Source organism: Planococcus citri, chromosome 2 (assembly GCF_950023065.1).
Source record: "Planococcus citri chromosome 2, ihPlaCitr1.1, whole genome shotgun sequence".
Lineage (NCBI taxonomy): Eukaryota > Metazoa > Arthropoda > Insecta > Hemiptera > Pseudococcidae > Planococcus > Planococcus citri.
The window spans coordinates 7826456-7847753 of record NC_088678.1 but is presented as its reverse complement, the minus strand read 5'-3'; the positions used below and the strand labels follow the sequence as shown (position 1 = coordinate 7847753).

At 34.1% G+C, this 21298-nt stretch overlaps 3 protein-coding genes across 3 annotated transcripts; all 3 read left to right on the top strand.

Moving 5' to 3' along the window:
* The first annotated feature begins 1577 nt into the window (after positions 1 to 1577).
* Positions 1578 to 7810, top strand: LOC135834440 (UNC93-like protein MFSD11). The gene is made up of 8 exons (XM_065348318.1): positions 1578 to 1981; positions 2210 to 2379; positions 2531 to 2707; positions 2826 to 3088; positions 6414 to 6536; positions 6660 to 6825; positions 6926 to 7061; positions 7421 to 7810. The coding sequence occupies exons 1-8, from the start codon at positions 1880 to 1882 to the stop codon at positions 7592 to 7594; spliced, it is 1311 nt and encodes a 436-aa protein (XP_065204390.1). The 5' UTR covers positions 1578 to 1879; the 3' UTR covers positions 7595 to 7810.
* Positions 7811 to 9669: 1859 nt separating this feature from the next.
* LOC135834439 (uncharacterized) lies at positions 9670 to 11609 on the top strand. Its single transcript, XM_065348317.1, has 2 exons — positions 9670 to 9801; positions 9900 to 11609. Exon 2 carries the CDS (start codon positions 9990 to 9992, stop codon positions 11466 to 11468), a length of 1479 nt encoding a protein of 492 aa, XP_065204389.1. The 5' UTR covers positions 9670 to 9801; positions 9900 to 9989; the 3' UTR covers positions 11469 to 11609.
* A 6040-nt stretch (positions 11610 to 17649) lies between these two features.
* Positions 17650 to 19799, top strand: LOC135834438 (uncharacterized). The gene is made up of 2 exons (XM_065348315.1): positions 17650 to 17763; positions 17886 to 19799. The coding sequence occupies exon 2, from the start codon at positions 17906 to 17908 to the stop codon at positions 19388 to 19390; it is 1485 nt and encodes a 494-aa protein (XP_065204387.1). The 5' UTR covers positions 17650 to 17763; positions 17886 to 17905; the 3' UTR covers positions 19391 to 19799.
* The last annotated feature ends 1499 nt before the right edge of the window (positions 19800 to 21298 follow it).

Sequence of the window (21298 nt, the reverse complement as noted above, 5' to 3'; positions counted from 1 at the left end):
TCTAATGGGCTGTACGTGAACATTTTTCAATCAAAAGTTTTTTGAAAAATTCAGTTTCGACTTCGAGCAATTAAATTCATTCTTTTATGGGTGTAGAACAATAATCAATCATAAAATCGCTTTTAACATTCCAATCGAGCGGATAGTTAATTGGGACCTTACTAGCTTGCAATATTAACATAAAAAAATTGTTTATAACTGCCAAAAAATTGATTTTTTTTGAAAATTTAGTTAATATTGCATTAAAAAAATTGATGGAATATATTAGAATTTGATAGAAATTTTGTACAATTTGAATGGGCTTTAAATCATTACCAATAAAATAGGTAGACCAAAATATCATAAAAGTGGAAAACTGTACAAGTGGACATGAAAATGTTGCAAATTTATATCGTACTCGTATCTAGAAAAATTGAGGTGAACTTGCCAAGAATTACTTAAAATGTCATTCATAATTGATAAAGTATTTCAGAATTCCAATGAATTGTAACAGACAAACAGAAATTTAAAAACTAAGAAAATTTTCAAAAACTAAAAACTCAACAGAGATTCAACAGTTCCAAATAACAGGAAATCATGAGCTCCGCAGTTTTAGACTTTTTTTTTTTTTGTAGAATGCTCAAATTTGAATTTTATATTGAGAAAAGTGAAAACGATATGCGAGACTTTGAACCCTACTGAAATTAATATTCAAGGAAAAAGTGACAAATTACCCGGAAAATTGATGAAATTTATAATGAATTGATGATATTTTTTAAAATGTCAGCAAGTTAATGCATTTTTTGGTAATTAAAAAAAAAAATACCTACTAAAAGCAAAAAAAACTTCACCGTAAAACATTGAAAAACATCATCTTCCTCCGTCGTATTTTTTCCTGGTTAGGTACTCGTAGTACTTTAGCACAACAGACCAATAACACTTGTACTTTTGGTTTAAATTTTTTATTGCTACTTGTAGGTCAACTTTGACAGGACATAGAGATAAAACACACGGACAGCTACGTAAATGACAGAAAAAATTGCGATAATCACTCGTTTTTATGCACCGACTTACTGAGTACCTACAGTTTTCGAAACACTGTTTCAAGCAATAAAAAGTAGGTATATTAAAATTGAAAAAATAAAGCTTGTTTAGAGGATAGGTACTTTTTTGAGGGGGAGGGGAGGGGGAAATTTCAGTTTTGGCAAGAAAATTGAAATTTTATCAACATTTTTTTTATACTCGTAAGTACCTACCTACTTAGCTAATTCAATTCTCTCTTTCAGTAAGCATATTTCGAATTTTTTTGAAATTTTTTTTATAATCATAATAGGTAAGTAATAATGTTTCATAATAAATGCTAGCAATTCAACTTTATTTTTCAAAATGAGGGTTTCGTTTGTTTTTGGTTTCCAATATGAAAAAATTTCACTCGATTTTAACTTGACCTATGTTCCCTCTCCTTGTTTTGTTTCCAGATATGGACCTATACACATATGTAAAGTTGTGCGAATGACTGAAAGTTCTTCGATCAATTAAGCTATCTATTCTTATCATTACACTCGAAAGTACATAACGTAAATTATGTTAGATTTGGAGGGGACTGACCTTCTTTACGGATTGGTTTCAACGAAAACATTAGTTCAATGCATACTTCTGACTTGAAGAAGACATGAAGGTGTCGAATCGTTGTCTCGTGAAGTGTTATTGCGCGGTTCGTACAGCTTATTGGCGAGACTTTACCTAATCATAATGAACCTAATTTAGTACATAATTAACGTCGATGAAAATATTATTCTATAATTAAAAACCGATAAAGAAATTATTTGTATTAATCGCGTTGTTCTCGCGGAAATATCGAGTCGTTTATATTTCTCTATAGACATAGGCGTTGTAAAAAATGATGTTTAATAAAATTAGTACGAGGTTTTTGAAAGATGTTTACTTGGGATTGTGTTTTGTTATGCTGTTTAATGCATTCAATGTACTGACGAGCGTACAAGTGAGTTATTTTTTGTTTTAGAAATTTATGCGACGATAGACAATAGTAGAAGATAATTTTTCATTACTATACCTATACCGCTGACTAACACATTAGACTAGTATTTCTACCTACCTACGTAGACGTACCTACAATTAAGTAGGTAGATATTTCTACGTTAAAAATTATGAAAAATTAAAGGAATAATTAAACGAGTCACCGTATGTCTTTTTTTCCTCTCGAATTTAGAAAACCATCACAGCGAGTATTGAAAAAGACAACCCATCGGTTCATCTAGACGGATACATTTCGCTGGGTATCGTATACACGACACTTTCCCTCGGTACTTGGTTGGCCCCCGGCATCATCGCAAAAACTGGTCCTAAATATGCTATGATAATTGGCACTGTTTTTTATTTGTAAGATTATTGATATCACTATTACATATATACAAGTATTTTGCATTAGATATTCATTTACGTAGGTAGCTCTTACGTTAGAATAATAAATACATATTACATGTACGTATTTCATATTTGGCAACAAATAATATCATCTGTTTTTTCTCAGAATCTATATAGCGTCGTTTTACACCGAGCTAAGTTTCTGGATATATTTGGGCGCAGCATTATGCGGATTCGGAGCATCGGTGTTATGGACCGGACAAGCCAACTACACGGTTTTAAATTCGAAAATAGGAAAGGCGTACTCCAGCATAGGAGTATTCTGGATCCTATTCCAGTCCAGGTACAGAAATAACGAATACCTAAAATCAACACGCCCTCTCCTCCTTAATTGTTATACTTATACATACCTACATACTTCAATTAAGTAACATCGTGTCTGTTTTTTTTTCATTTGACAGCCACTTTTTTGGAAACCTGATTATTTATTTTCAATTCAACGATATAGATCAAGCGATCGATCGGCCACTGAGGGTAAGAATCGTTCTGACGTTGGTTGGATTTGTTGTTGTTGCCATAATAATGATGTTTGGTATACGACCACCTTTACGAAACGATGAAGAAGAAAAAACCGTTCGGTCGCCCGGCGATGAGATAATTAAATCTAGTAAATTACTAACAACGCCGAAAATGTTGCTGTTGGTGATAACGATGGTTCATCTAGGTGAGTTATTACGTACCTGAATCGAATGACCTAACAAGGGAGGTATCCTCACCCAACTGGCAGAAAAATTTTTGAACCCTCAGGTGCTTCAGTGCATGTTTTGATTTTTGGGGAATTTTTGAAAATCAAAAAATCAAATCTGGGCCAAAAATACAAAAAAAAATGAAATTTTGCCAAATTGACCTAAAAAGTAGAAATTTGGATTTTTTGTTGAAAAAATCACTAGGTACATTTCTTAGCCAAACTTTGAAAAAGCTCTTTACTCGACCCCCCCCCCCCACAAAAAATTTACAAATTCGAATTTTTCACAGGAAAATTTTCAAAAAAAAATTGAAATTGAAAGAAAAGTAGTATACAAGGAAAATAGAGTTGAAATTTCAATAAAATTTTACCCAATATGGAGCTAGAACAGCTGAAATTTACTTTTTTCTCTAAATTACAAAATGCTAAGCTAATTGAAGGCGGTTTCAAGTCGTTCTGGAGTTTCCAGAATAGAAACTTGGCAACCTCGATGAGTAAGGCGGGGAGGTGAGAGAAAGAAATAGGCTTAAAATTCCCAAAATTTGAAAAATCAGTACTTCATTTTCATAGATTTTGTACAGACTTTTATTTTATTCAGCTCTAAAATAGATTGAGTGATGCCCCAAAAATGTTGAAAAAAATTAAACAGCTTTCAAACCTTATTTCTTGGTCTATTTCAAGTCTCTTGTTTCCCCGAATTTCAAATCATAAATCAAAAGTACTTACCCAATTGAAGAAGGAGAATATTTTTCGAAATTTTTTGAGCATACTATAGGGTCATTCCACGTCAATTGAACCAAGAAGTGGTAGGGGGTTCGGCGATTTTTTTGAAATTTTTCCTGTGGAAATACCTTCCGAAGGGATGACCAATGGCGCAAATCGCAGCCCTCTAGCCCTTTTTTAAAGGCAGCCAGGGGGTGTCAAAGTTTTTAGTGAACCTAAAATATCATCCATTTCAGCAGTGGATTACTCGATAACCGCGATACCTACCAAAATGAAACTTTTTCCCATAGTTAGGGGTTTTGAAAGGCTTTTTGGTGATATCATAAAAATCAGTGTTGCCACTTTTTTCGTATGAAAAATTAGCTCAAAAAGTTTCGAAACGTAGTTTTCACATCGTCCCGACTCTCAAAAATTCTGAAAAAAATACATTATGGACAACTTTTAATGCTGAACAACATGAAAAAAATTGGGATGGTAAAGTGTTGCAAAGTCGATTTAAAAAAATTTAAAGTTTGCAAAATAATGTAATTTTTTGATTTGAAACATGGAAAAAAGTTTTGATAGGTGAAGTTGACCCATTTGACCCCCATTTGTACGTATCTGTTGAAAAAGTTGAAAAAACCCTTTCACTCGATGAAATGAACTCCTCACAAAAAAAATCAAAATTTGAAAAGTTTCAAAAAATGAACAAATTTTTATTTTTTTGTTGTGAGTGTAATTTTTAACAACTTTTTCATGAAATACGTCAGAAAGAGGTCAAAATAGGACAACTGAATAAATTTGAACTTTTTTTGATGTTTGAAATGAAAAATTGAATTTTTTCAAATTTTGATTTTCTTGTGAGGCGTTTATTCCATTGAGCTAGAGGGTTTTTTCAACTTTTTCAACATATACGTACAAATAGAGGTCAAATGGGTCAACTTCACCGATCAAAACTTTGTTTCATGTTTTAAATCAAAAAATCGCATTTTTTCGCAAACTTTTAATTTTTTTAAATCGACTTTGCAACACGTTACCATCCCAATTTTTTAATATGTTGTTCAGCATGAAAAGTTGTCTATAATGTATTTTTTTCAGAATTTTTGAGAGACGGAACGATATGAAAACTACGTTTCAAAACTTTTTGAGCTAATTTTTTGTACGAAAAAAAGCGGCAACACTGATTTTTATGATATCACCAAAAAGCCTTTCAAAACTCCTAACTATGGGAAAAAGTTCCATTTTGGTAGGTATCGCGGTTATCGAGTAATCCACTGCTGAAATGGATGATATTTTAGGTTCACTAAAAACGTTGACACCCCCTGGCTGCCTTTAAAAAAGGGCTAGAGGGCTGCGATTTGCGCCATTGGTCATCCCTTCGGAAGGTATTTCCACAGGAAAAATTTCAAAAAAATCGCCGAACCCCCTACCACTTCTTGGTTCAATTGACGCGGAATGACCCTATATGAACTCCCAACCAGTTTTTCGATTAAAAAAGTCAATTGAGTCAGGCATAAAACTTTCGAAGATGAAGAAGATGCCATTTTTGGAATTTTAGGCCATTCAATTCCCCCTCCCTTACAGGCTGTTCCAAAGTTCAATATGCACCTATACCTGAAATATCACTGAGGTATTTGATTTTTTGCATCAAACAATTTTTCAATTATAGAGGAACGTTTATTGTTTCAAAAATGCGGCGTGATCAGTTGACTTGTTCTGATTTTGGGACGTAGCTCGAGATCCAAAATTGAATACATTTTTAAAAACCCCGTCCTCATTTTCAATTGAATTTCCCTTTCCCGAAAATCAACACGTCACTCCAAGTTTCCTCAATTTTCAACGTCCCTCCTCCCCCACCAATATTGGCAGCTAAAAAGGCAACCAAATGACACATCTAAAAAAATAAAATATAGCATAGATAATCAAATTCAGCATAATATAAAAAAAATCGAATTTTTCACACAACATCTTTGTGATTTTTGCATTTTATTTTATCAAAATTGCAACTTCATAAACGATGCATCACAAATGATTCGAATTTTTTTAGAATTTATTCTGATTTTCGGGAACTGGTGAAGGACTTGGGACGGATCGAATCAAAAAAAAAAACTTAAGATTTGAATTCAGCACTTTTGAGTAAGTAACAATCAATATGTTACTTCACACTTGAAAAGAGCCTTTTGAATTTCGGTGAAAATTGTGTAACCTTGTACCCACCTCCCCCCTTAGTTGAAATCCAATAGTGAAAGCTCAATCTATTCTCTTTGAAACACTGTAAATAGATTTTCTCAAAGTTGAACCAGTCTTGAAATATGAGTTGTTAAAACTTATCAGTTTTGCAAAAAATTCGAAACGAGTAAAAATTACGGAGGCTCGCCCTTCCCCCTTCTCCTAGAAGAATTAGGACGGTATGACGATGAAAAATTTTAAGAAAATTCAGATGACCAGACCTCGTTTTTGATTCAACTTGGTATAGAATTTATCTGGAATAAACGAAAAAATTGTCCATGTACTTGAACAACATTTTTTCTAATAAAATTTGCAACAAAAGCAATTGTACACTGAATACAATTTCCTTAAAATAGTCTCAAACTGTTCGTAGGTATTCATTTGACGTTCCTGAGCATTCTCAGCGCCAGTATGAGCTTTTCCAGATACCTATCAGCTAACTCAAAAGAACTAGCTCCACTCTGCGGTATATTTCAAGGAATTGGCGAAATACTTGGTATGTAAACAATACATACATATGAGCATTCACCTACTTTCTTACTTCATAAACAAAATAATCTAGGTAAATGAAACACTCCAATCAGCTAATTTCCTGTTTCAATTGAATTGTTTTCAATAGGAGGATTTTTAAGCATATTTGTCGGAGGAAAAAAATTCTTCAAACTGAAACCTTTGATTACCATCGCTTTCTTTAGCAATTTCTTATGCTACATAATCGCATTTTTAATGCTGCCGAATAACGCAGCTCGATCGTATACCGACGATTTACCAATATTATTGCTGCCGTAAGTACTTTCGGTGAAAAAGTAGAGTAGCTATTTGACCTAGGTATGTGTGCACGTTGATGTTCGAAATACTAACTAATTTTACGTATATTTTTAATAGCAACTGGTTACTCATCTTCGGAGCTATGTTATCTGCCTTAGGAGAGGCTTGTTTACAAACAGAAGCATTTGATCATTTAGGAGTTGTGTATCCAAACGATAGTGCTTCGGCTTACGCGGTCATGAAATTTATAAATGTGAGTTATTTTCTCATCAACATTCGTCTAAAATAATGTAGCTTTGAAAAATCCAAATTCCTCATTTCACTCGTTTTCAAATAAGTGGTTCACTTGGTTTGAAATTTCTGAAAGTCGATCTTTAGCCACCTGAGTAGGGGAATTTTCCTACGTAAAGTATGAATTTAAAAAAAAAAAAAAAATTGAAGAACAAAACATCATAAATCTTGTATTATTATTTTTTTGAACTGGTCCTAGATGACGAAAAATAATGTGTTTGAAGGTTCTAGAGCTAAATTAATTTTTTCAGCCCTCTCCCAATACTTATTACGGACATTATTTTCTAAAAATTTGAGATTAAATTTTTTTGTTTGTTCCAGAGTGTGACCACAGCCATCAGTTTTTACTACGGAGAATACTTCGGCTTATATACTCAACTGTTGATTTTAGTAGTATTCAATTTCCTGTCTTGGATATCGTATCATTACCTACAATGGAAATACATCCAACCTGAATCCGCAAACAATCAACTGGAAATGAATCAGAAAAAATGAATTAGGCCACGAAATGAATTTTGCTCGTGTGATGAAGTAGATAGGTACGTGGAAAAAACGTGAGAAAAGAGGATATGTTGAAAGAATTGAAAGGAAAAAAAAACTGCTGTGAAATTGTAAATTTACCACAATTTGTCTAGTCTCGATAATAATTTATCCAGGATCGAAAATAAGGAAAATTGACGAACAAATTAAAAATAAATGCCTTACATTGTTTGTTTATGCATCATTTTGTAAAAAAATTATTTTTGTTCAATGATAATTAAGTCGATTCTGAGGAAATCGTTCGCGAACGAATTTGTGTAATTTTGAATAAATAGTCTGCAAAAGTTTCGTCTTACCATTCATATCAAATTTAACATTTAAGCCTTTAGTGATTCATTCATTCGAACGATTTTTTCTACTTCGATCAAATCGTTCGCGAACGAACCATTCACTATTTTTATTGGTAGATTGAAGAATGAATTTTTCGAGTTGTCTTGACGTGTCTCATCAGATTTCCAAGTGATTCAGTCGTTCTTGAGTGATTCATCATTACTGAGTGAATCGTTCGCGAACGAATAAACTCCAATTTTTGTTAATACAAATTAATGTAGATTAGATAATATCTAAATTTTTTGACTTTTTCAAATCCATCAATAAGAATTGGGTATCATTCGTTCGCGAACGATTTGATCAGGAGCGACGAATCGATCGTGAATGAATTTTAACTGGTTTGATTAATCGGTGATCATTCATTCGAGAACGATTTTTTCCCCTTCGAGCAAATCGTTCGCAAACGATTCATTTTCAATTCTTTTTTATGGATTTGAAAAAGTCAAATTTTGTCTTACTCTCTTTTGCTTCAATTTACAGGTGATTCAGACGTTCTCGAATGATTTGTTCATTCTGAGTGAATCGTTCGCGAACGAATTTAATCCAGTTTTTGATAATAGGATTAAAACGGCCAACTTTCGGCATGTCATGTACAGCTAATTTTATTTTTCAGTGACTTATTCGATCGCGAACGATTTTTCTCCATGAATCATTCACATTTTTCATTGATTTTTTTGATAAGTTGACTCCGTTTTTTTTTTCATGTTGAGTTAATTTTTACCAATTTTTAAATGCTCTACCAATTTTTTGTCTTTCAAGCAATTTTTGAATCAATTTTTTAAATTTGTTAATGTGACTTTGTTTTTAATTATTTCTATGCATGTTTAGCTGTCTTTTTAGGAATTTTAGGAAACTTTTAGTATTAGGTAGACATGTTATTCAAACTTTTTTGAATAAATTTTCCCATTTTGTCACATTTTTACCATTTGTTTAGCCATTTATAAGTCGATAACAATTTCAATACATTTCCTTCATATTTCCGCCCAGTTTTATGAATTTTTTTTACCTAATATTCTACCAGTTTTTGTCATTTTCCAAAACTTGTGGATAAATTTTGGCATTTTTTAATCAATTTTGATTATTTTGAACAATTTTTAAGTCAATTTTATCAATTTCAACTACCGAATTCTAATTCAAAAACACATGTTTGATTATTATCTTCAATCTTCATAATCTAATTTTCATTTCAAACTGACTTCCTTCCCTGTCACAAAATAAATGGGCCATAAACAACTGCCAAACCAAATAGTTGAAAAAAGTGCGTTTCTTTCAAAATCACGAGTTACTTTTCAAGATACGAGTTGGTTAAGTATATCAAAAAAATAATTAATACTTATTCAGCCATCATGAGAACACTCATTCTTAGACATCGTGAAAATTCAAGTCTGTGAATGATTTCGAGGGAATAAATTGGAAAAATAATCAACACGTGACAATTGTCGAGTGGATAAGCATGGTTATTTTCAAATTAGCAACACTATTCGAGTGGATTATGTACTTCTGGGTACTTACTCAGTCTTACAAGACGCATGAAAGACACAAGTATATGTCAAGTGGGAGAGTGAATCGGTATTTGGAAAAACATGATAAAATTCTTCAAAAAAAAATCTCGAGCATACTTCAACTATTTAGAAAAGAATCGATATATCCATCATTGCACATGGTGTAGTATAGTCAAGTAATGAAAAGCAAATTTCTCAGAATTGAAAATTAATTATTTTTCGAACTAATCAAAAGAGTTAAAATGATGAAATCACAAATCACAACTCTGATAACAATCTATCGATCTAGTTTCTTGTGAGCAGGCGAGTCACATATACAGTTTTCTTCAAGTAAGTTTAAATAAAATTCTTTCAGTTATGCTTTTCAAGGCATCCAGACCAAAATTTAATTTAATTGATTATTTATCTGGTCATTTCATTCTTCGCAGGAACTGTAAGTCGATTATCCAAATCAAAATAGAACCAATATCGCCAAAACTTGCTCCAAATCACCTCCCTCTTCCTTCAACAATCGTATAATGATCTCGCAGATCGTCATCAAAACATTCCTCGTTCTAGTCATCCTGGTCCCATGTTGGACCGAATCCACGTACCCCAGATTGGCCAAATCCTCCGTCTACATCGACAAAACGAAACTCCTGAGGATATTTTTCAGCGCCGACGATCGTTTCGGATTCCTCACATGCCCCAGACGCTTCGGTAAATCCACAAATCTCAAAATGATCAAACACTTCGCCCAGATTATATTAGACAGATCTCACAAACCTGTAGATTGGCAAGGCAGCAAAACTCACAAATTGTTTAATAAGTTGACTATCGCCAATTACCCTCGAATAGTATCCGTTCATATGGCACGATATGTAGTGATGTTGTTAGACTTGAGTATTGATCAAGACTCGGAAAAAGCTCTGGATTTTTGGAACCAACGAGTAAGAACTTTGTTCCACGAATACAGATGGATTTTAAAGGAGGATTACGGGATCGACGCGGAAGATCTCGCGTACATGCAGAAGGTACTGGAAAGCACACTGGAGGAAGACAGAAAACACGAATCGTTACATCGTCTAGCGAGAATGGTGAATATCGCACTAAATGGCACCAAAACCATCGTCTTAGTTGACGATTACGACAGTCCAATGAGCAAGCTACGTTTCGACAACACTTTCGACACAACTCAGTATTATTTTCTGCTAAATAAAATCTTATCGACCGCGTACACCGAGGGTCGCGAATACATCGAGTACATGCTGATCACAGGCACCTCGAGCATTACATTTTACAGCAAACATAGCGGTTTTCCGATCGATAATAGCACCATTTTGCACCACGCTTTCCTGGAAGATCATCCATTGGTTTCATTTTGCGGTATCCTGGAAAAAGAACTCACTACTATGTTGGATCGTCGCAATTTCAACGAAATGGACAGATACCAGTTGAAAGAATGCTACAACGGATACAGAACCAGACTGAAACACAGATCAGTTTACAATTTGAACTCGGTTAAGGAGTTTTTGAACACATCCGACTGCAATGTAACCGAATACTGGACGCGAAGATATCACAAACGAAATGATAAATTTTATCCTCGAGCTACTCACGATGATTTTCAAAGCTATTGGTCGATCGATCGACGAGATCACGTCATTTTTGCTTTCTTTTACTTCCCCGAGTTCATGAATGATTTTTCCATTCCTGCTAATTCGGATAACCGGATCGAGACGAATTCTAGCATTAGTAAGATCTACGACGAAGATTCCTACGTCAAGTTTCGCCAATTATTGAACTTTATTTTCAACTATTCCAGCAAGGAAGCTAGGGAGATAACGCAGAATAGACAGAGTTATCTACCTATTGTTCGGACTTTCGCTTTCGAAAATGGGTATTTTACCCATTCAGTTGTGGAAGGATTTTATGGCGTTCCTAATTGCGAAATTAAGATGGAAATTATCGATAGAATTGAAAAACTTCGACCAGCTGTGTCTTACGATGAATATTGAGATGTTGTGTACGGTGCAAATTTTGAGATGATATCAAAATTAATTATTTTTCAATTTCCGGCAACATTCCAGAAATTATTTTAAAATTGGAAATTTTTAATTATCCATTGTTGTAAATAAATGTAATTTATGATTGTTTTTTTAAGCTTGATTTTCCTTTGAACAAAGAAAACCCCAGGCCTATAATAGGTAACATCACGATACATACAAAATTTGCTTTGGAGTCCCAGAGGTTCATTTTCATCGATTTTGCGTATATCATTCTGATTTTTTAAATAATTTTTTATGACCGATTTTTGTGATAATTTTTTTCCAAACTAATAAGGTAAGGTCATCTTGTTTAAAGAAATTTCAACGAAATTCTTTTGAAATTTGAGAGCATTTATGTTTGATTTGGCGTTAGATTGAACAGGTTTGAGCGAGGATAACCATTTTCCTGTGCCGAAACTACCATCACATTTTTGAGATCGGATTGCAAAACCGATCTAGGGGTTCTCAAAATTGTAAAAATTGAGCACTTTCGTTGTCATCTGTTGGGGGGGGGGGTAGGGAAGTGGTTGTGGTCTGTAGCTGAGGAAACACCAAAACAAGATCATTCAACGTTCTCCATTGGGGAGAAGCTGGGCATCAAAAAACCTGCTTCAAACTACACACAAATAGGACCATATATGTGAACAGACACATCTTGGAGGATGTAAACCGTCAAATAATATTCCTAAGGACCACCTTCCTCTCAGCTCCCAGAAAGAGTAGCACTGAGCTCTCCACTTCCGTGGCATACCAGCACTGGGAAGAGGCCTCAAAGGATGCTGAACCCAGGAGGATAATCTCAACAACCCAGAGACAGTTGCTCACTCAAGGAGGCCTGGAGCATCCATACTCCCTGTTATTCAGTGACCACATCTACATACCTGCAATGCGGTACCTGGTGCTTCGTAGGATCCAAGAGTAATTCTATGCCCCAGTCAGTGCTGCTAGTGGGGGGGGGGGCTTCTTCCTTATGAACAATATCTTGACATACTACACGAACCAACACTTTGTGATGTTGAGACCAGACTCATCCCCTCTAGTGCAGAAGTAATGAGGAGAAGAAGCCTGGGAAATATGGATTTAACAGCGGTCTAGTCCAATGGCCTACTCATGCTGAAGGAAACCAACAAAGACTTGCAAATTTGTACAAGCCCCCTCGTTTGCACTGGCACACGTACCTTGTCAGCCAAGACCTCAGAATGTCTGCTGGGATAGCGAGGGAGTTCATCAGCCACTTTGGTAGTAGAGAGACGCTGGTGATCCAACCACACAATGTGGGGGAGGTGGAAACTCTGAAGTGTAAAATTGAAGGAAGAGTGAGCCAGGGTCACTACATAATATTCTGCATCATCACAAAAATCCACTACTACAACAAACTAACATTTATGTGAACTTCTCCCTTGGCATCCACAGGACTTGCAAACCGAAACCAAAACCAAAACCAAAACCCCCAAAAACCAATTAAAAATGCTCAAAACTGAAACCAAAACTGAAACCAGGAGCGTTATTTTCCCACAACTAAAACCAAAACTGGAACCGGGAGCGTTTATTTCTCAAATTCAAACCCGAAACTGAGAGCGTAACCAATTGAAAACTGAATTGGTTTTGGTTTTTGAATTTTTCGCATTTTTGGTAAAATTAAAGTAAAAACTGGTGCTAAAGGTGAAAAGGCCTGAAAAATAAAAAGTTGACAAATTTGGCACTGCCAAAGTGCCGCTTTCTAGTCACATACACAAAGTTTTTGAAAAAGTGATCACTTTCTTGGCCTTCTTCCCTCTAAAAAATGAAGAAAGGAAAAAACCAAAACCGATTCTTTTGAAATCAAACCGTTTCAGCAGAACTGGAACGAGAGAGATGATATTTCAAAAAACCTAAACCAAAACCTTTACTTTTTCAAAAAACATAAAATCGAAACCAAAACCAAGAGCGATATCTATCCGGTTTTCAAGCCCTCGGCATCCAAAACCTTGCCAGGGAATGTACTAGTAGACAAATTAACAAACTCGCTATCCCACGGATTGGATGTGGGCTAGACCAGCTTTACTAGGGCCAGGTTTGATCAATCAGTGTGAGAGAATTCAGTGAGATTCCAATCAACATCAAGGTTTGTAATTCGGCCTCCTTCAACACCCGCTCTAAAACTAAATAATATTCAAAAATAAACCTTTTTTTAAAAAAAAAAAATAGTTGTGGTCTTGAATTACTCATATTGAACCACTCTTGGAATATTGACCCCCAATCACTTCTATTCAGCAATCTTCAACTTTCCAGTGGTTCCCAAAGTTGAATTTTTCAAAATTCAAATTCGGAAATCGCTGGAAAATTGAAGACGGTGCATATTCGAATGTACCGATTAGTGGTTATCAGTAGAACCATGGGGGGGTAAAAACTGTATCCGAATGTCCGTTGCAATATGACCGCGAATGTCCCAAAAAGTGTATCTGAATGTCCGTTTGGATTTTTGCGCTTACAGGGGTTTCTAAAGTAGGTCTAGGTACATCTCACATCTGTTGAATATAATGTACCTGGTTCAAAAAATTTTTCTTGGCAAATATTTCGCATTAATTAATAATTATGCTAAATTGTAGAAAGATACCATTTCTGAAACCAGGGAAACATTTTGTTAGGCAGTGGTGCCAATTTTTAAATAATTTTTGTCAGCAATTTCAAAAATTGGAAAAAATAGTTGAAAACTTACCTGTGAAATTGTTTTGATTTTTGAAATTGGAAAAGAACATTTAGGTTTACGTTTTGAAAATTTGGAGATTATTAAAATGAATCGTACTAGCCTATAGGCAAATGTTGGATATCAGAGAAAAGGTAATAGGGCACATACGTTTTAAACAATTTTTTTTCATCCCTCCCCCTCTTCTTGGACTATAAGAACATTTCAGCTTTAGCCAGAGGAATTTCATATTTTGTGTGATTTTACGTTGGATTTGAAAAATATGAGTGGAGATTACTTTGGCTAAAAAATTGAGGTATGTCCAAATTCATGAGAGGGAGAAACAAAAGCAGGTGATAAAGGTCAAAAAAATCAAAATCAACTTTTTAGAGCAATTCGGAGAAGAGAAACCTCACAAATCGACTTGGAAGGCTGGAAAATTTGCATGTGCGTTTTGAGGGGGTCCTTGATATGCCTTTTAAGGGTTTAGACTTTTCAGCTGTAAAAAAGTAAATTTTTGTGCCTTCTCAATGGTTTTTAGCCTGATTTTCCTGAAGTAAAAATGCAATAAGGCTTAGGCTATACACTATACAGTCGATCATAATTCCAATATTGGGAGTGGGGCCTCTCATAAATCTATTTTGGGGTTTCATGAGCCCATCTTCATCGACCTTACGCTTATCTAGGTATTTTTATGCTACATGCAAGGTATGTAGTTGTACTTTCCATTGGGTTCCATATTCGTCAGAACCCAGATATGTTTGGGAATCCCTAGTCATACAAGGTTTTTTTTTTTACTTCGGACATTCGGATACACCTTTTGGGATATTGGCGGTCATTTCGCTTCGGACATTCGGATACAGTTTTTACCCCCTCTGGTTCTATTGTATTCTACTAATCGGTACATTCGAATATGCGGCCGTTGAAGATCGCTGGATCTTAGTTTTTGAAGTACAACGCAAAATATTCGATTTCAGCCGACCTGCCAATCAAAATGGCCGCCATTTTGTTAGTAGAGCTAACTTGTTTTGACATGTTTGCATTAAATTGTTCCTTAGAATGTCCCCTTCCCCTTCAAGAAAAAAGGTGTACTGGAGGATCATTGAGGGCTTCAATTACTCCGTGTGTCATATGCCGGACTATGACCTTGACTCAGAATTTGCGGATGTTCAAATTTTTAGATAAGGGTGGTGGGGGAGAACATGAAAATTATTAAGAAAGTGAAAATAACCAATCAATAAAAAATCAAAAGTTATAAAACATAATTTGGAGGCAAGAAAACTGATTGTTTTGTTTTTTTTTACGTTGAAATTTTTTTTCAAAAAAAAAGTAACTTGAGTGACCAAAAAATTTACAAAACGAGGGCAAAACATTTCAATGTAGAAAAAAATCACCAAAAAAAACAGAAGAGTTTTAATTTTTAATTTTTAAAAACTTGAATTATTCTGAAACGTTTTGATTAAAAAGAGAACTCTTTTGGCCATTTTTTGCAACAAAGTGAGAATTCATGCAATTTTTGACAAAAAAAAAATTAGTCAAAAAAGTGAGATTTTGAAGATAATAACACAAGGGAGGTTTTTTCACAATTTCTGACAATAAAGCAATACTTTTAAACAAGATTTGGAAAAAAGTTGGGCTTTGAAATTTTTTAGCAAAAAAACGATTAGGTATAGCAATTTAGATGAAAAGCGAAAATTTTCAACGATTTCCAGCAAAAAAGGCCAACTGGATTACTTTAGAAAAAGAGTGAAAATCTTTAACAATTTTGGTGAAAAACTAGATAGAATTTTTGTTGAAAAAACAAACATTAGACAATTTTTGTAGTTTTTGAGAATTATTGGAAAAAATTATCTAGGTAGGTATATTTTTCATATTTTTCTTCAAAAACCGAATTTTTAAAAATATTTTCAAGATGAAAAATGAGACTTTTTGGTATAGGTAATTATTCGCAAAAATCAACACTTTCGAACAATTTCTACATAAAAGTAAGATTTTTGGATTTTTTTTGCAAAAAAAAACACTAGGTACTTTTTAGCAATTTTGCTAAAAAGCAAGCTCAGTAAGTAAATTTAGCAAAATGCAAGACTTTTTGGCACTTGTTGGAAAAAAGTGGCCTTTTTTTGCAATCTTTGTCAAAAAATCGAGACTTTTTATGGAATTTTTTTCTATTTCGAAAAAGCGACAGTTTTTAGCAAAAATCGAGACTACTTGGTATTTTTGACGCTTGTTTGAGGGAGGGGGGGGGGGTTCGGCGTTGACTTTCAACTCTCCCCAATCCCCAACCCTTCTCAATTACGAGATGTTGGTTTTTTGCCTTTTTTTCAATTCTGTTCAAGCATTCCCAATTGATGTAGGAGGTTAAAATTGTGAGTATTCTTTTGAAGAAAGTCCTAAATGTGTATCTTTTGAGAAGTTTCCACTTTTAAGTCTCTTCACATCTGTCTCCAGAAACAAACTTGACGAAGGCGAGAAGTTTGCATTGGCTAAGATTTCAAAAAACTAACAAAAACATCAGCAGGGTGTCAACAGGAATTTATTTATTTATTTTATTTTATGGGTGTCTTGTTGACCGCAAATTACTACGTTTTCACTACCTTTAAAAAAAAACACCTTCCAAAATATTTTCAACCCCCCTCCCAACCTTCCCCTCTCAAGATCGAATTTTTTTCTTTTTTGCAGGATGCCTGCAACAAAATTTTAAAATAAAAAATCAATACTTCAGCAGGACTTTTAGCAGGACGTTTTAACACTCAGGATTTTTAAATTTCATTTTTACCTTTGAGGTTCGCTTTGCATAAATGTAATGAAATTGAACGAATATAAAACTTTTTTCAACATACTTACCTAACAAAATTACTTAAAAATATAAAAATTTGGTGCAAAATTTGAACGATTTTAGTGAAAAAAAATATTCAATTTTTCGAAATAAAACGACGATGATGATTTTTAAAATAAATTCAAACTTGAAAAAGAAAAGCAAACGAGCCCGAGTGAAGCAAGGCCAATAAAACGTTTGAAAATTCACGTTTTGAGAATTAAAAAAAAGTTCCTTTATGCAGGGAGGAGTTTATTTTTCTGATTCAAACTTTGAACATTTCTTGAATTTGAACAATAAGCTTTTCATTTGGAAAAAGAAGGCAAAAGCTCTCAAAAATGTGTAAGTAATTCAAGTTCTAACAAAGCCTAAAAATGAGCTCTTCTCTACAAAACATTTTTTGTGAGTGGAAAATTGGATTTTCCACATTTCTTCATTTTTCACTACCTTTCAAGCAAAATTGCTGAAAATCATTACGTAATAATCATTTTATTGAATTGATTGATTTATACCTACCATTGATCTCTCAATATATTTCGTTTCAATGAAAAATGACTTCCAAGAAGCTTTTCTGTCTGAAACACATAATAAAATGAAGGAAAATTGAACCAGGAACTGAAAACATCTGATAAAAGAAAACCGAGCAATTCGATAATTCAAACAGCAATTCACATTCTGAATCAGATTACCCACAGACGTTATCAATCAGTATAGAGTCGACGAGATTGAAATGTAGACTTATCAATAATTATAAGTTTAGACACACAGACACTTTCTGCATTCAGGTACGAATTGAGATTTTTCTTCGCGTATAAAAATATGATGTGATAACTCGAATAACACTTTTACCATCTTCACCTCGGTTCTGATGCGTGATGTTTCTCTAATCATGAAAACTTTCACACAGGTCGCAAATCTACTTGTATTATGCTTCTGAATCCAGTCTCATTGGTGATCCTAACCGCCTCGATCCTCCACAATGGTATCAATGTCGTTCTATGCGACTCCGCTTACAAAGAAATGCTGGACCGCCAAGTGCTTCATTTCGTCGACAAATCGAATCTGCTGGTAGAATTCTTCAAGCAGGAAGAATGGCCGTACTTTTTTGTCACATGTCCTGGTCGTTTTGGTAAAACCACCAATCTCGATATGATCGAACTGTTCGCTCAGATCGAAGTAGACGAGAATGGCAAAGAGAAACCATGGAATGAGACCGAAGCTTATAATATTTTCAGCCAGATGAACATCGCCCAGCATAACGACGTATTCATCAAGCACCTGGCTCGATATCCGGTCATCAGATTGGATTTGAAATTCGACAGTATTGATAATCAAACCGACGAGCAAATGATGGTACACATTCGTGATAATTTGAAACAAACGTTTGAAAAATATCGCTGGTTGCTGGATAAAGCATTGGCTCCGGTTAATGAATCAGATCCGACTCGTTATCAGCTTCGAAACGAGTATGTGGCTTTTTTGAAAAAAGGTCTAGATGGCACTTTGATGAGACCCGATATCCAACAGAGTTTTTATCGTTTGGCCAGGATCTTGTTCGAATACTTCGATCAGCGTAAGGTCATCATACTGGTCGACAACTACGATAGCGCTGCTGTCCACAGTTTATCCACCCATCAGTCTCATACGGCCATATTTTACGAATGGATACACGAATTTTTCACGAATGGCTTCAAACATGGTCAGAAATACATCCAGTACGGTTTAATCACCGGTACATGCAGCGTCAGCTTTTACTCGGCTGTTCGAGAAGATATAGATAACATCTGGCATCATCCGTTTCTGGAGGGTCATGCTTTCGATGGCTTTTGCGGTTTCTTGGAGGACGAGGTGACTCAAGTATTTGACAAGTATCAATGCGAAGAGCAAGAACGAACCGATGTCAGGAAGTATTACAACGGGTACTTTACGATTAGCGGTAAATACATCTACGATCCTCATTCCTTCACTAGGTACTTCCAATCGATGAACCGTGAACTGAAAAATTACTGGCCGAGGTATGCGAGAGGCGAACACATGATCGAAAAGTTTCTCAATTTTTACGGAGAGTTCGATCTTTTGAAGAAATCGTTGGATGGAGTACAAACCAACGTCACGATTTGGGGATCGTATGATTCGGACGCCCTGGCTGTATTTGGTTTCCTTAGAGGACTCGAGTATAAACAGTATTTTTACGATGAAGACGACTGTCTGAGGAAATTGTTCACTTTTACATTGGAGAATGGGTATTTGTCTTATGGACCGAAACAAAGATGGTTCACGACACCCAATGAGCAAACTCGTCAGACGGTTTCCGAATTACTGGATGCGTTTGTTGAACAGGAAGGTATGCCTAGTACTCATTTACCATGTTCGTATACTCTGGATATGAGTTTTTACCCGTTCAATCGATGAGATCTGTAAATCATCTTTGCTCGTGCCCAAAGAAAACACATTGTTGTTATTTCGAGAAATTATACTGTGTAGCTCTTTTTTGTAATTAGGTATTTTGAAGTCGTTCAAATTATAAATGTACATAAATAGACATAAACTATTGTTATAGTAAAGTAATTTTACAAATTGTTTGTGAAATCTGCAATGAGTCATCAAACAAGAGCTTTCTGAGAAATTATTTAAGAAAGAGGTATTACAAGATGTACATTAATAGGTGTATTGAACAGAGGTAGTCTAAGTCCACCTATGATAGTACTATTCCATAAAATGCAAAAAGTAACTCACTTATAATTATGTACTAGCTACGCCTGTCGCCTATGGATATTATTTCAGAAACTCACCTGAAACAAATAAACAAAATGATCCATTATTAGTGAATTTTACAATAACTCAGAAATCAAACTACGAGAAATTATCATAAAAGATGATTGATTAATGGCCAATTTTTGTAAAAAAAATCTTAGTCAATTTTTCAGAAAAAGCTATTGATCAATTTTTTGGATGAAAATATTATTGGTCAATTTATTGGTGAAAATTATTGTCACAGTTTTGGGTGAAAATTAAGCTTAGAAGTCAATTTTTTGGTGGAAATTATTGGCCAGTTTTTTTGTTAAAAATTATTGGACGATTGGGTGATTTTTCAGTGAAAATTATAGGTCAATTTTTTGGGTGAAAACATTATTGTCAATTTCTTGGTAAAAATTTATTATTGTGAAATTTTTTGGGAGAAAATTGAGTTTAATATTGGTCAATGTTTTGGTAAAAATTATTGGGCGATTGGGTGATTTTTCAGCAAAAATTATTGGTCAATTTTTTGGGTGAAAATATCTATTATTGGTCAATTTCTCGGTGAAAATTATTGTAAAACTTTTAGATGAGAATTGAGCTTATTGGTCAATTTTTTGGTAAAAATTATTGGATGATTGGGTGATTTTTCATTGAAAATGTTTGGTCAATTTTTCAATAAAAATTATTGGTCAATCTCAATATTTTGGGTGAAAATATTATTTCAATTTCTTGGTGAAAATTATTGTAAAACTTTTGGGTGAAAATTGAGCTTATTGATCAATTTTTTGGTAAAAATTATTGGACGACTGGGTGATTTTTCATTGAAAATTGTTGGTCAATTTTTCAGTAAAAAGTATTGGTCAATTTTTTTGCATGAAAATTATTGCTCAAATTCTTGGTGAAAATTAGTGTGAAACTTTTGGGTGAAAATTGAGCTTATTGGACCATTTTTTGTTGAAAATTATTGGATGATTGGGTGATTTATCAGTGAAAATTGTTGGTCAATTTTTTGGGTGAAAACATTATTGGTCAATTTCTTGGTGAAAATTATTGTAAAACTTTTAGGTGAAAATTGAGTTTATTGGTCAATTTTTTGGTAAAAATTATTGGACGATTGGTTTATTTTTCATTGAAAATTGTTGGTCAATTTCTTGGGTGAAAATATTATTGGTCAATTTCTTGGTGAAAATTATTGTGAAACTTTTGGGTGAAAATTGAGCTCATTGGTCAATTTCTCGGTGAAAATTATTGTAATACTTTTCGGTGAAAATTGAGCTCATTGGTCAATTTTTTGGTAAGAATTATTGGACGATTGGGTGATTTTTCATTGAAAATTGTTGGTCAATTTTTCAGTAAAAATTATTGTTCAATTTTTTTGGATGAAAATTATTGGTCAATTTTCTGGGTGAAAATATTATTGGTCAATTTCTTGGTGAAAATTAGTGTGAAACTTTTGGGTGAAAATTGAGCTTATTGGTCCATTTTTTTGTTGAAAATTATTGGACGATTGGGTGATTTTTCAGTAAAAAAAAATCAGTGATTATGAGGATTTTTAAATTCTTTTCACTTCATTTTGAACAT